Below are 14,426 nucleotides of genomic sequence, written 5' to 3'. Positions count from 1 at the left end.
GACACACATTAGGTGCTCAAGAAATAATTGTTGATGAAGGATATGGGTTGAACTAATCCTTATTTTGGAATAATTTCATAGCCAGTTTTCCCGGACATTTTATGGGGGTCTTTTCTTTGGAGTAGTATTTATTTCAATTACTTCTGCATAATCCAGGCTTCTAATTTTGATTTTCGTGGATTTAACTTCAGGAAGTACTTACATAGGAAGACGGCAGTTAAATTTTCTTCTGGTGTGTCTTCTCTGCTGGATAGAGGTTGACTGGGGCAGGGGGTTCCCGACTCTAGCTGTCATCACAATTCCTAGAGCCCACTGGATCAGATTCAGGGAGGGGCCAAGGATTGTATGATTTTTAACAAGATTTCTAAGGGATTGTTGTTAGCGTGGCATAAGGGTTTTCTGGCCTCAGCGGAACTGGGTGCTGTAATTAGCAATATCTGCCAAGGGTGATTGTAACTATTAATTCCTTTCCTGTGTACTGATGGCAAAAACAGCCATGAACAAAACTTTTTACTTACAAAAAATGTTGGGACTTTGTTCATGTTGTCGTAGCTAGGGAATGCTCTCTGTTTTCGTGAAGTATGTAATCTGGTGGAGTAAGGAAAACGAACACAGAAGCCTAACAGAAAACTGACCACAGTTTGAATTAGTTGCTTGTGTTTAACGATTAGGAAAAAAAATCCGTATTTCTGTCTTCTCTTGAAAAGTTGGAATCTGCCCTCACTGGGCCTGTATTCCCTGTAATCCACGGGAATGCTCTTGTCTGTAAACAAGGTAAAGTCCTGCTAAATTCGACATAATTCCCATCCAGCTCGCTTTGCTCATTCCCTGTCTGCTTCCTGTAGACATTGGGTATCAGTGTCTCATTCTCCCTTAGTGCTGAGGGGAATGGGGTTTATGGATATTCCACCATTTTATGTTTGCCTTTGATGGACCTTTGGGATGTTTCCACTTTTTGGCTTTTACCCATAACGTGGCTGTGAACGGTTGTGTACAAGCCTTTGCATGCAATTTATATTTCTTTTTCTCTTGGTTCGTCACATAGGAGAGGGATGGCTGGGTCATATGGTAGGGGTGTATTTAAGTACTTAACTTTTTTAAGAAACTGCCAGACTATTTCATTAAGTGGTTGTGTCCCTTCCCGCTCCTGTCAGAATAGAAGTGCTCACTTGTTCCACACCCTTGATAGCACTTAGTGGGGCGGGTCTTTTGCATTTTAGCCCATTCTCTTAGCTGTGTCCTGGGGTTTGGTGTGGTTTGGTGTGGTTTTAATTTCCCTAATGACAGCGTACTGTTGAGAAGCTTTACATAGGCTCTTTGTCATACATATGTGTTCATTAAAAAAAAATTTTTTTTTAATGTTTGTTTATTTTTGAGAGAGAGAGAACGAGTGAGTGGTGAGTGAGCATGAGCTGGGGAAAGGGCAGAGAGAGAGGGAGACACAGAATCCGAAGCAGGCTCCAGGCTCTGAGCTGTCAGCACAGAGCCCAACGCGGGGCTCGAACTCACAAACTGTGAGATCATGACCTGAGCTGAAGTTGGATGCTTAACTGACTGAGCCACCCAGGTGCCCCTGTCATACATGTTATTTAGTCTCTATTTAAATAATTATTTCCCCTCAAAGTTGGGTTTTTATTGTGAGTTTGAGAGTTTTTAATATTTTCCGTGTGCAAGTTCTTTATTAGATACATACTTTGCAAAGACTTACTACTAGTTTGGCTTGTCTTTTTCTTTCTTTTTTAAAATTATTTGCATTTTAAAAAACTTTTATTTACTTATTTCGAGAGAGAGAGAAAGAAAAAATCTGTGCTGTCAGCTCAGAGTCTGATGTGGGGCTCTATTCCACCAACTCTGAGATCATGGTCTGAGCCGAAATCAAGATTCGAACACTCAACTGACTGAACCACCCAGGCGCCCCTTTCTTATTTCCTTAGTTATTTCTTTGACCTTTTGGTTGATGAAGTGCTGTTTAATTTCCACATATTTGTGAGTTTTCCAGTTTTTCTTCTATTGTTGGTTTCTAGCTTTATTATATTTTAGTCAGAGACTATGCTTTGTGTGATTTTGACCTATTTAAGTTTATTAAGAATTGTTTTATGGCCTACCAATGGAATGGGAAAAGATGTTTGCAAATGACACATTGGACAAAGGGCTAGTATCCAAAATCTATAAAGAACTCACCAAACTCCACACCCGAGAAACAAATAATCCAGTGAAGAAGTGGGCAGAAAACATGAATAGACACTTCTCTAAAGAAGACACCCAGATGGCCAACGGGCACATGAAAAGATGCTCAACATCATTCCTCATCAGGGAAATCCAAATCAAAACCTCACTGAGGTATCACCTCATACCGGTCAGAGTGGCTAAAATGAACAAATCAAGAGAATATAGATGCTGGAGAAGATGTGGAGAAACGGGAACCCTCTTGCACTGTTGGTGGGAATGCAAACTGGTGCAGCCGCTCTGGAAAACAGTGTGGAGGTTCCTCAAAAAATTAAAAATAGATCTACCCTATGATCCAGCAATAGCACTGCTAGGAATTTACCCAGGGGATACAGGAGTGCTGATGCGTAGAGGTACTTGTACCCCAGTGTTTATGGCAGCACTTTCAACAATAGCCAAGTAATGGAAAGAGCCTAAATGTCCATCAACTGGCGAATGGATAAAGAAGATGTGGTTTATATATATAATGGAATACTACTTGGCAATGGGAAAGAATGAAATACGGCCTTTTGTAGCAACGTGGATAGAACTGGAGAGTGTTACACTAAGTGAAATAAGTTATACAGAGAAAGACAGATATCATATGGTTTCACTCTTATGAGGATCTTGAGAAACTTAACAGAAGACCATGGGGGAGGGGAAGGGGAAAAAAAAGTTAGGGAGGGAGCCAAACCATAAGAGACTCTTAAAAATTGAGAATAAACTGAGGGTTGATGGGGGGTGGGAGGGAGGGGTGGGTGGGTGATGGGCATTGAGGAGGGCACCTGTTGGGATGATCACTGGGTGTTGTATGGAAAACCAGTTTGACAATAAATTTCATATTAAAAAAACAAACAAACATATCCTCCAGAATGTTCTATGTGCACATGAGAAGAAAGTGTATTCTTTTGTTGGGTTGAGTGTTCTGTATTTGTCTGTTACGTCTAATAGCCAATATAATCTCATCCTAACTCAATTATATGTGCAAAGACCCTGTTTCTGAATAAGATCACATTCATAGGTGGGAGAACAGGGGGAAAGGACTTTAATGTGTCTTTTGGGGCATGTGATTTAGCTACACAGAGTGAGCAAGCAACAGATTCCTTCTGTTTTTGTTTGTGAATATTTTTATTTCATCTTAATTTTTGATAGTTTTGCTGGACATAGAATTCTTTGAACACTTTGTATAGGTCTCTGCCACTGTGTCTGAGAATTACCTGTTAAATTATATATATATTTTTTCTGTTAAATTATCTTAATTGCAGTTCCCTTGTAAGTGATACTTGTTTTTCTCTTACTGCTGTTAAGGGTTTTTCCTTGTCTCTGAAACATTTTGACTACGATACGTGTGTCTACCTTAAGTTTGTGGGCTTTTTGGATGCATAAATTAATACTTACAATAAGCTTGGTAAGTTATGCAGCTGTTATTTCCTCAAATATTTTTTTCGGCTCCCTTCCCCCTTCTAATACTCGTATTACACATATATTGGTGTCTCACATTTCTGTGAAGCTATGTTCATTTTTCTTTATTTTTTTTCCTTTGTGTTCTTTGGGTCGGATGATCTCTTGATCTATTTTTAGGATACAAACTCTTTCTTCTGTCAGTTTAGATCTACTCTTGAGCCCCTCTGGTGAATTTTTCATTTCAGTTACTTTTCAATTCCAGAATTTGTTTTTGGCTCTTGTTTTTATAATTCCTATTCCTATCACTTACTTGATGGAAGTGTCATCCCTCCCTTTTGTTCATTAGTCACGTTTCATGTAGTTCTTTGAACATCCTCACAGATGTTAAGTCTAACATCTCGTCCTCTTACAGACCTTTTTTGTTGCCTGCCTTTTTTTCTGATGGGTTATGTGTGGGTTATGCTTTCCTGTTTCTTTGCATGTCTTGTAATTTCTTATTAGATATTGAGCATTTTAGAAAATGCATTGTGTCCACTCAGGGTGCTGATCTGCCTACTCCCCACCTCTGGGCTTGTTAGTTATTTGCTTTTTAACTTGTTTGATGACCGGCTAGGTTGTTTAAGCAAAGTCTTTGTCCCCTACTCCACTCTGGGCAGGGTGCAGCTTCTGATGACATTCCTCAGAGGCCATAGCCTTGGCCATGCCCATAGTCACCCTGTGATGGTGGTGGTTTGGCCCTGCTCATTTCTGTCTTTTTTTTTTTTTTCCCTTAATCTTTATTTTTGAGAGAGCGAGCTTGGGCGCATGCGAGCGAGAGCACAAGTGTGAGTGGAGGAGGGGCAGAGAGAGAGAGGGAGACACGGAATCGGAAGCAGGCTCCAGGCTCCAGGCTCCGAGCTGTCAGCACAGAGCCCGTCGTGGGACTCGAGCTCACAAACCGCGAGATCACGACCTGAGCTGAAGTCGGACGCTTAACTGAGCCACCCAGGCACCCCTCATTTCTGTCTTTCTCTCTGATCCCATCTTCAGTGTTGTGGGGTGTAATTTGCTTTCTAAACTGATCGTATTAAATTCAGGCTCCTTTGATTGGGTGGTGTCTGGGGTCAGTGTTTGAGATGTTTTAACCCCAGTGGGCCCTTCCCACCTGTCTCCCCCTTTCTTTCTGGCACAGTAGGCAGCCTGGACAGGTCAGTCTTTATCTCCATTGACTTTTACTCTCTTTTCAAGGACCTCTCCAAAATTCCCACTTTCTGAGAGCACCTTTTGGCCAGAACTCTTTTTGCATGCTATTCCAAGTGAAACCAGCTCCGAGAGAGTTGGGAACTCTCTGTTCTAAGGCTTGCTTTTCTCCTTTGGCAAACTGAGGTACAGCCCTGTGCTGTGGGTGTGGACAGTGGTGTGCTTGTCTGTGATTGACATCCTTGCTTTAGGAGCTGAGTGCCTGGATGGAGGGTGCAGGGGGTGCGGCAGGGAGGAGTAGCTCTGAGGTGTCCTTGGCTTACGTCTCTTGGTGCGAAACCCCACAAGCTGGGGCGAGAGCTGTCTGGGCCCCAGCAGTGTCTCCCACAGGTGGGGCCTGGATGGAAGAAGGGAGCCCCCACCTCTCACTGGCACTCACCCAGGGCTTAGCCCAGGCCTGGGCAACAGGGGCAGGACGAAGAGTGCAGAGGTCTGAGGTCCCCCCTGCACCTGTCTGGAGGGGAGTCGAAGCCACACTGAACTGGGAGGGAGAGGAGGGATCAGTCCTGGTTCAGCAGCCCCAGATTCTTGCAGCTGTTCTTTGGGTAGATTTCTTGAAAAAGGTGTTTCTCGTTTGATGTATGCCTTTAGAATCAATTCCATAGACTTTAAATGGTTATTTTATTAAAAATAATTTTCATCAGTTTCACAGGGAGTGCGGTGGGCAGGACTCCTCATGCCACCGTCCTGGACGTGGAACTCAAGGGTACCGAGTTTCTGATAGCTTTCATTGTTGTTTTTTAAATCACTTCTGTTGGGGAGCGAGCGTGTGGTTGGAATCGATGTATTATTACCTTGTTAGAACTTGATTGGCTAAGTCTGGATGAATTCCTGGGGCTTTATTGGTGTTTTTATCATCTGACTCCCCTAGGTAGATTCTCTCTGGGGAGGTATCTGTCTGCTGCTACTTCTCCAGCCTCTTTGCTTGCATGTGTATCTAAGAGGAAAAAATTTCATTCCGAATCTTTGATTTTCCTAATAAAAAAAGTTTTAAATGAGATAGGAGACATACCATGAGATATACACTTGGTATGGGAAAAATGTACAATATCTTATTAATATTTTCCATAATGATTATATGCTATATAATATTTTGGATATACTAGGTTACATAAAATATGTTGTTAAAGTTTCGCCTCTTAAACTTTTATTCTTTTTATTTTTTTTAAGTGTGTGTTTATTCATTTATAGAGAGAGAATATGTGCTTGTGCAAGTGTGGGGGGGCGGGGTGGGGGACAGGGAATCCCAAGCCGGTTCCACACTGTGCGCACAGAGCCCATCATGGGGCTCCATCTCATAAACTGTGAGATCATGACTTGAGCTGAACTCAGGAATCAGATGCTCAGCCGACTGGGCCACCCTGGCACCCCTCTTTTTTAAAATGAGTCTACTAGAGGGGCGATTAGGGTGGCTCAGTTGGTTAAGTGTCCACCTTCGGCTCAGGTCATGATGTCACGGTTTGTGGGTTTGAGCCCCGTATCAGACTGTGTGCTGCCAGCTTGGAGCCTGGAACCTGCTTCAGATTCTGTGTCTCCCTCTCTCTTTCTGCCCCTCCCCCCAGTTGTGCACATCGTGTATGCGCACACGCTCTCTCTCTGTTTCTCTCTCAAAAATCACATTAAAATGTGGCTACTAGAAAATTTAAAATTATGTATGTGACTTGCATTTTATTCCTGTTGTTCAATTCTGTGTTACCCCTACTTTCCTTAAATAGGGTCTTTGAAAACAAACTTAGAAAACTATGGTTAATTTGGAAAAATGTAAAGATTACACAAAGTATTAGAAAAGTATCTTTGGGGCTCCTGGGTGGCTTACGTGTCTGACTCTTGATTTTGGCTCAGGTCGTGATCTCATGATTCTAGGCGATTGAGCCCTGTGTCAGGCTCTGCAGTGACAGTGTGGACGGTGCTTGGGATTCCCTCTCCCTCTCCCTCTCCCTCTCCCTCTCCCTCTCCCTCTCCCTCTCCCTCTCCCTCTCCCTCTCCCTCTCCCTCTCCCTCTCCCTCCCCTCCCCTCCCCTCCCCCTCCCCCTCCCCCCCCTCCCCCTCCCCCTCCCCTCCCCCTCCCCCTCCCCTCCCCCTCCCCCTCCCCCTCCCCCTCCCCCTCCCCTCCCCCCTCCCCCTCCCCCTCTTGAAATAAAAAAACTTAAAAAAACACCTTTAACTTTTAGCAAAGCAGAACTTTTTCATGTAGTTGTAGTAAAAATATATACTGAAAAGTAATTTTGTAAAGAAAATTTCTTACTAAAGTTTATGATTTTTAAAAAATTCTAGTCAGTGATTTTTCATGCTTAATAGTGTTTGGTAACTTTGTACCTAATTTTTTTAATTATTAAAAATGGCTAAAGCATTTCTAACAGTTGTATGTGGAACTTCTGTATTTTATTCGTGCATTCGTTCATGTGGGTGCTGTGTACTTGACAGTGGTACATGACAAGGTAGGGTCCCCTGAGTCCCTCCCCCTTCTTTAAAGGGTCTGGAATGGAAACTGTGCAGAGGTCAGGAAATTCTCAGTGTGTTGGGGGATGAGTTGGGGGCAGGACTCCCTAGCAGCAGAGGGCCTCTCTCTTCCTCTTGTGCCCTTGCTGGGGCTCGTGGTCCAGGGGGCTCTTACTCTTTGGAGGCCATGTGGACCATAAGATCTACCACTCAGTTGCTGTGGTCAAATTCATTGTCATACCAGGAAAGGAGCTTGACACAGTGGTCCTTGAGAGCAATGCCAGCCCCAGCATCAAAGGTGGAAGAGTGGGTGTTACTGTTAAAGTCATAGGAGACAACCTGGTCCTCACTGGAGCCCTGGATGCCCTTGAGGGGGCCCCCCAATGGCCTGCTTCACCACCTTCTTGATGTCATTGTATTTGGCAGCTTTCTCCAGGTGGCATTAGATCCATAACTGACATGTTGGCAGCGGGCACATGGAAGGCCATGCCAAATGAGTTTCCCATTCAGCTCAGGGTTGACCTTGCCTATAGCCTTGGTGGCACCAGAAGATGCAGGGATGATGTTCTGAGCAGCCCCTCAGCCGTCACACCACAGCTTCCCAGAGGGGCCGTCAGTGGTCTTCTGGTTGGCAGTGATGTCATGGACTGTGGTCATAAGTCCTTCCACAGTGCCAGAGTTGTCATGGATGGCCTTGGCCAGAGGGACTAAGCAGTTGGTGGTGCAGGACGCGTTGCTGACAAGCTTGAGGGAGTTGTTGTACTTCTCGTGGTTCACGCCCATCACAAACATGAGGACATCAGTAAAAGAGGCAGAGATGATGACCCTCTCAGTTCCACCCTTCACGTTAGCCCCAGTCTTCTCCATGGTGGTGAACATACCACTGGACTCCACAGGGGAGTCGGCACCAGCGTCTCCCCATTTGATGTTGGCAGGATCTCGCTCCTGGAAGATGGAGATGGGCTTTCCATTGATGACAGGTTTCCTGTTCTTAGCGCTGACTGTGCATTGAATTTGCTACGGGTGGAATCATAGTGGAACATGTAGACCTTCTCCGTTGTGTCTCGGGGATGCAGCGCTCACGGCGCAAGAAGTGGCCATGTGTCAAACAGGAGGGAGCAGAGAGCCAGAACTTTTACATCTTAAAATGTCATTTCAGGAATCCTTGAAAGAAACAAGTTGGTTCAGTACAGATAGATCTTCCTCAGCTTACTGTGGGCTTATGTCCTGATAAGCCTGTCACATGGTGAAAATACTGTAATTTGAAAATGCATTTAATACACCTAACTTACTGAACACTGTGGCTTAGCCTGGCCTTACCTTAAATGTGCTCGCAACGTTCATTATATTAGCCTACGGTTGGGCAGAATCACGTAACACAAAACCTATTTTATAATAAAGCATTGACTAGTCTGTGTAGTGTATTGGAGACTGTGTCGAAAGTGACACACGGAGCAGTCGTCTGGGTACAGATGCTAGTTGCCTTATTGGCGATTTACCCTCATCCTGTGGCTCCTGGGCGCTGCCGTTCACTGCCGTTCACCACGAGAAAGCATAGGACTGCATGTTGCTTGCTAGCTTGGGAAAAGACGCGAATTCAAAACTTGACGTATGGTTTTTATGGACCGCGTATTGCTTTTGCACCGTTGTAAAGTTGAAAATCGTAAGTTGAGGCCGTGTAAGTCAGGGAACGTCTGTATCTGAATATCTGTGTCTGTTTTACTTTAGTAAGACTGACTTTCGTGGCTTCTCTTTCACAGATGATGACTTTGACCAGTTTGATAAGCCTGGTGCAGAGCGGTCGTGGAGAAGAAGAGCCGCGGACGAGGACTGGGACAGGTGCGGGACGGCGAGAACTTCCCTGCTCTGCCGCCGGGCCGTGCAGAGAGCCGTACTGACAGCGCTGTGCTGGCTGCCTGGTCCTCTTCTCCGAGTGGGCCTGTCCCTGCCGGGCCCAAGTGAGGGCACGAGGGCCTTCTGGGGGTGGCAGGCTTTCTTCCGGGCTCCTGTTCCCGGCCTGTTGTCTTTACCTCTTTCTGTGTTTTTACACAGTGATGGTGGTATTGATTTGATGGGCGCCCAGAGCTGTTATTGGAGAGATCGTATGCCAGAGTTCTTTCGTTCTATAGAGCCTTCCCAGTACTTGGCCAGACTTTAAAAGTTTTGCCAATTTAATATGTGTAAAATAGTATCTAGCTATAATTTGTATCTTTATTTCTTTGATTAGTAGCGAAGATGGAACTATCTTTACTAATATGCATACACCTGCACTAAAAGTATTTAAAATGCACATAGTAGTGATCAATGTCAGGTCTCTCTAGTGATTACTTCTGATGAGCAGCTCTGCTGGGAGAGGGGCGTGTACCGGGGGAAGTAGGTGGTGGGGCTTAGTCTGGGTGGCGGGTTCTCGAATGAGGATTCGTCTTTACACGTTTCTTAATGACTTAAAAACTGTGTCGGCAGTGTAAAAAATTACCTCATCGTTGGAGTCAGGAAGTTTAGTAATAAAGGTAAATAGGTCTGAATAAAGAACAGCAGTGATGTTCTGTAGAAAAATCCTGATTGCCATTTGAAGACTGTGAGGCCCCAGAACTTTTACAGAATAATCTGCATTGAGAAGCGTACGCTTTACGGACTTATGGCTTGCATTAAGGTGAGTATTCAGTGGCTCCCAGTCTGTAACGGATCACTTCGAGCCCACAGCAGAACCTCCTGGGAGAGAACCGCCCTACGGAAGCACTGATAAACTAGCTTTGTTCACAGGATGGTGGGGAGCTGAGGAAAATATCAAGGAGATTTTAATAGCTTACTTGCCATTTGGATGTTTTCTTCTGTCAGTTGTCTAGTCCTGTCTATATGTAGTTTTCTTGTGGCTTGTTTGTCTTTCCCTTACCGATTTAGGGATTGTTATACTTCCTGAAATTTATTTTTTGTACTCGGAGGTCCCTCTTCGCAGTCTGTGACACATGTTCCCTTAAACAGTAGCCTTCAAGTAGATTTTTATAAATAATATAATCAGCTGTATAATCTGTGTGTAAGCCTGTATGGCTTTTGTTTATTTATTAAAAACAATTTTTTTAATGTTCTTGTTTATTTTTCAGAGAGAGACCGAGCATGAGTGGGGGAGGGGCAGAGAGAGAGAGAGAGAGAGAGAGAGAGAATGAATGAATGAATGAATGAATCTGAAGCAGGCTCCAGGCTCCGAGCTGTTGGTGTAGAGCCTGACGTGGGGCTTGAACCCACGAATCGTGAGATCATGACCTGAGCCGGAGTTGGACGCTTAACCTACTGAGCCACCCAGGCGCCCGTATTTTTTAAATTAAAATATGACTACGGTATGCTTTGAAATCATTTTCAGACTTAGTTGCAAAAGTGACACAGACACTCTCACGAGCCCCCAGACTCACAGTTGCTTTCTGCCACGCCTGCTGTCGTGTGCGTCCTCTGCGCGCCCTCTCACAGAGCTGTCCTTCCTGCTGCGCCTCCAGCGGGCCGCTCGCCTCACCCGTGTGCTGCTGATGTACCTCAGCACGTGGATTTCCTTGTGTATTTCCTGAGAACAGGGACATTCACTTACTCATTTCCAAATCATGAAGTTAACAAACACAGAATTCTAATTCTTAATCTGTAGTGGTTACTCAGGTTTTGTTAGTTCTCCCCAAAATGGACTTTTATAGCCAAAAATGAGTTTTCTTTTTTACTGGTTCAAGTTTCAGTTCAGGATTGTACAGTGCATTTTGTCCCGTCTTTCATCTGGAGAATTATTTATCCTTGTCTTTTATGACTTTGACACTTTGGAAGAGGACGGGCTGTTTGTTTTGTAGACTCACCCTCAAAATGGATTTGCAGGCATCTCCTCAGAACTAGATTTAGGTTGTGTATTTGTCAGGAACGCTCTTCGGCAGTGCCGTGGCCTTGCTGATGTCATCACTTTGAGGAGGCGTGTGATGCTGGTCAAGGTGCTTTCCACTCTTTGTCACCTACCCTGTATTCTGGTACATACCAGAAATTTTCCTATGAAAATTGTAAAGTGGTTGTTTTTTGTTTTTTTTTTTTAATATTCACATTAGTGAACATACAGTGCGGTCTTCAATTTGTAAGATTTTCATTTTTTTTTATAGTTAAGATCTATAATATGCCTGAAATTGATTAAATTGATTGATTTTTTTAACTTACTGAGAATTCCAAAAATATGTGAAAATAGAATAGTATAGCTTCAACATTTATTGGTATAAAGCCAGTCTTGTTTTGTCTGTAATCTGCAGTCCACCTCAAATCACAGACATAAGTTCATCTGGAAATAATTTCAGATTGTATCTCTCTAAAAAGTAAAGGATTTATAAATACAATAGTATTTATAAATAACCACAAGAAAGTGATTAAAAAATTTTTTTTCTAATGTTTTATTTATTTTTGAGAGAGCGAGAACACAAGCAGGGAAGGGGCAGAGGGAGGGAGGGAGGACACAGAATCCAAAGCAGGCTCCAGGCTCTGAACTGTCAGCACAGAGCCCGATGTGGGGCTCCAGCTCGTGAACCAAGAGATCGTGACCTCAGCCGAAGTTGGACGCTTAACCGACTGAGCCACCCAGGCGTCCCGGAAGTGATGTTTTTAAAAATTCCCTTCATGTTATGTTCTATTACCGATTGTCTCCTATAAATATCAATGTGTCACATACGCACGCACGCAGAGTGTGGACATGTGTCTGTATGCTCTTCTGTAGTTTGAATTGAGTCCAGGGTAGATCCCTGTATTATAATTGACTGGTAGATCTTTTAAGTGTTGCTTCATCTGTGGGTTCTCACACATCTCGTTTTAGTCTCTACACCTTCGTGAAGAAACAAGGTGGTTTGTCTTGTAGAAGTTATGCTCTTGTTGATTGCATCCCCTGGAGTGTTTTTAGTGTGTCCTTCTCGTGCATTTTCTGTGGATTAATAGATCCAGACGTCAATCAGGTGATTCAGGTGAGAAAATGGGCAGAGCAGGATGGATAATCCAAGTGACTTCCGTGAACTGCCTGCCCCTGAGGTACTAAATAAGCACCTGATTCTTAACTTTTATTTGCCAGCTTTCAAAATAGTGGGCCAGGTCCTTAGCATCCCCCGAAGGGGAGTTTTGTTGTGGAATCATTTCCAGCTCATAGGTTGAAGTGCTGCGTGTGTATGTTAATCCGTTGCAGTGACTATTTTTATTAATATTTGAGTTGCTCCAGCGTCTGTCCAGTGGGAGTTTCAGTTGTCAAGATGTTAGCTGGCCTTCTGCTGCGAAGGGATTGGGTTGTGGCTCTGCCAGGACACAGGGCTTGAGTTTTCCTTGTTCTCCCTGGTGTGACTGGCGGCTGTCCCCGCGCTGTTTATGAACAGGCTCCTCTCCTCACTCGTTTTCAGTGCGTGTTTGCATACGGGGATTCTGCATCACGTGCGTTTCTTTGATGCTTTAAAAGCATAAAACAGCCTCTTCCATGTACTATGGATGATAGAAGGAGAAATTTGAAAGTTAAGGGGAAGAGTGAGTCAGAAATTGTCATGATCAGCTCTTGCTGCCGTGTTGCATTAGTGTTAAATATTTGGAAGGACGTGATGTCGTTGTTAAACCAACACCTGAAGTGTTTAAGTCTTTTTCAAGGATGTGCTTGTATCAGTCTGTATCCGTGCAGGAGAAAGACCGCATTCTTGAGGCTTCAACTGGAGGTCATTTGATTGAAGGGGCTACTTACGGGAGAGGGTTAAGGAAGCAGTCAGAGTCCGCGAGGTGTGCGGGGAGTAGCAGCTGGCCTGAAGGGGAAGAGGGGGCATCCTAGAGCCCAGTGGGGGTTGCGGTGCTGGCAGCAGGCGGGACGGACTGTGCAGGTATAGGGGAGGGGCAGTCCCTCTCCTCCCGCTTTGTGATACTCCCTTGGGTCATCCCATGGCCCGAGGCCGGCCAGGAGCAAGTCCAGGAGAGCCTGCACGAGTCCTCCCGGAGAAACCTTCCAGTAAATGGAGGTGGCAGAGACTGGAGGAGGGTGGCCTGGAGAGAGGAGGCACGCAGAGACGAGGGGACTCAGTGCGCTGTTTGTCATCGCTCACTTCTCAGTTTGAAAGGCTGCAGCCACGTGGCTGACCACAAAATACTTGTTTCTTGAAAATGTCTTTCAGCGTACACATATTGCTTAGTTTTTGGTTTTGTTTCTAGTGTTTATTTAGTTTTGAGAGAGCGAGCGAGCGAGCCTGGGTGGGGGTGAGGCAGAGAGAGAGGAGGACAGAGGATCCTGAAGCAGGCTCTGTGCGGGCAGCCCAACGCGGGGCTTGAACTCCCGAGCCGTGAGATCGTGACCTGAGCCGAAATCGGATGCTTAACTGACTGAGCCACCCACGTGCCCCACTCCTGTTTATTAGTAAAAGTGTACTTGCCCTTAGAGAGCTGATTGTCTCTAATCTTGGATAAGAAACATAAGAATCTTGGGTGATGCTTGCTGAAAGCCCGAGGGAGTCTGGCCGTTGGAGGAAGGACCCTCCTCACCCAGCCCCGGCTCCTTTCCTTGGCCCACGTAGCTGCGGTTGTTGGCAGGGGCCCAACTGCTCATCTCTTTGGTTTTTTTGTTTTTGTTATTATTGTCATGTTCTTGTCATCAAAGCTTAGGGTCTTGGTCTTTCCTTCTTGCCTTTGCATGAGGCCAAAAGAGAGACATTGGCTCCTTTGATGACCTTGAAGCGAACTCCAGGAATGTCACCGATAGCCGGATCTTTGCGACCACATCCAGCAACTGGAACCACGTTATCTTCCTTGATAAAATTCATCCAACTGACTTTGGGTACAAAGGCTGTGATTTTTTGGCCATTCGTGATCAGCTGGACGCTGGCACAGTTCCCGATGGCAGAATTTGCCTGTTCGCCTTCCGCCTTTACTTTCCCAGCATATTTCTTTTGCACGGGAGGCATTTCCACAGGGTTGGCCTTCAGGGCTGTGCCCAAGTGGACCTCCTTGTTCTGTTGACCTTGCCACTCCCGATCTCATCCTGGCAGTGGGAGGACTGACACTTGTCCATCCTGCCGGGTCCCCGGCCCCCCCGGCCCCAGCAAAAAAGTGCACTGCTCATCTCTTTGAACGGACTTGATTGGGCTAGGCACTCCTGCTAGGTCATTGTTGTTTTTGGTGAC

The 14,426-nt window shown here is 45.0% G+C and overlaps 1 protein-coding gene across 3 annotated transcripts in view; it reads left to right on the top strand.

The window, feature by feature from the left end:
• The window catches only part of RBM33 (RNA binding motif protein 33), a 139,537-nt gene that overhangs the window by 17,011 nt on the left and 108,100 nt on the right, over positions 1-14,426 (top strand). For all 3 annotated transcript variants that reach the window (XM_027051177.2, XM_053217824.1, XM_053217825.1), the window contains exon 2: positions 9,048-9,126. In XM_027051177.2, the coding sequence (XP_026906978.1) occupies positions 9,048-9,126 (79 nt within the window). The remainder of the gene's footprint in view (positions 1-9,047; positions 9,127-14,426) is intronic.

The sequence above is a fragment of the Acinonyx jubatus genome, chromosome A2 (genome assembly GCF_027475565.1).
Source record: "Acinonyx jubatus isolate Ajub_Pintada_27869175 chromosome A2, VMU_Ajub_asm_v1.0, whole genome shotgun sequence".
In the NCBI taxonomy this organism is placed as follows: Eukaryota; Metazoa; Chordata; class Mammalia; order Carnivora; family Felidae; genus Acinonyx; species Acinonyx jubatus.
Note: the sequence above shows the minus strand (reverse complement) of the source record. Positions and strands in the feature narration are given on the sequence as shown.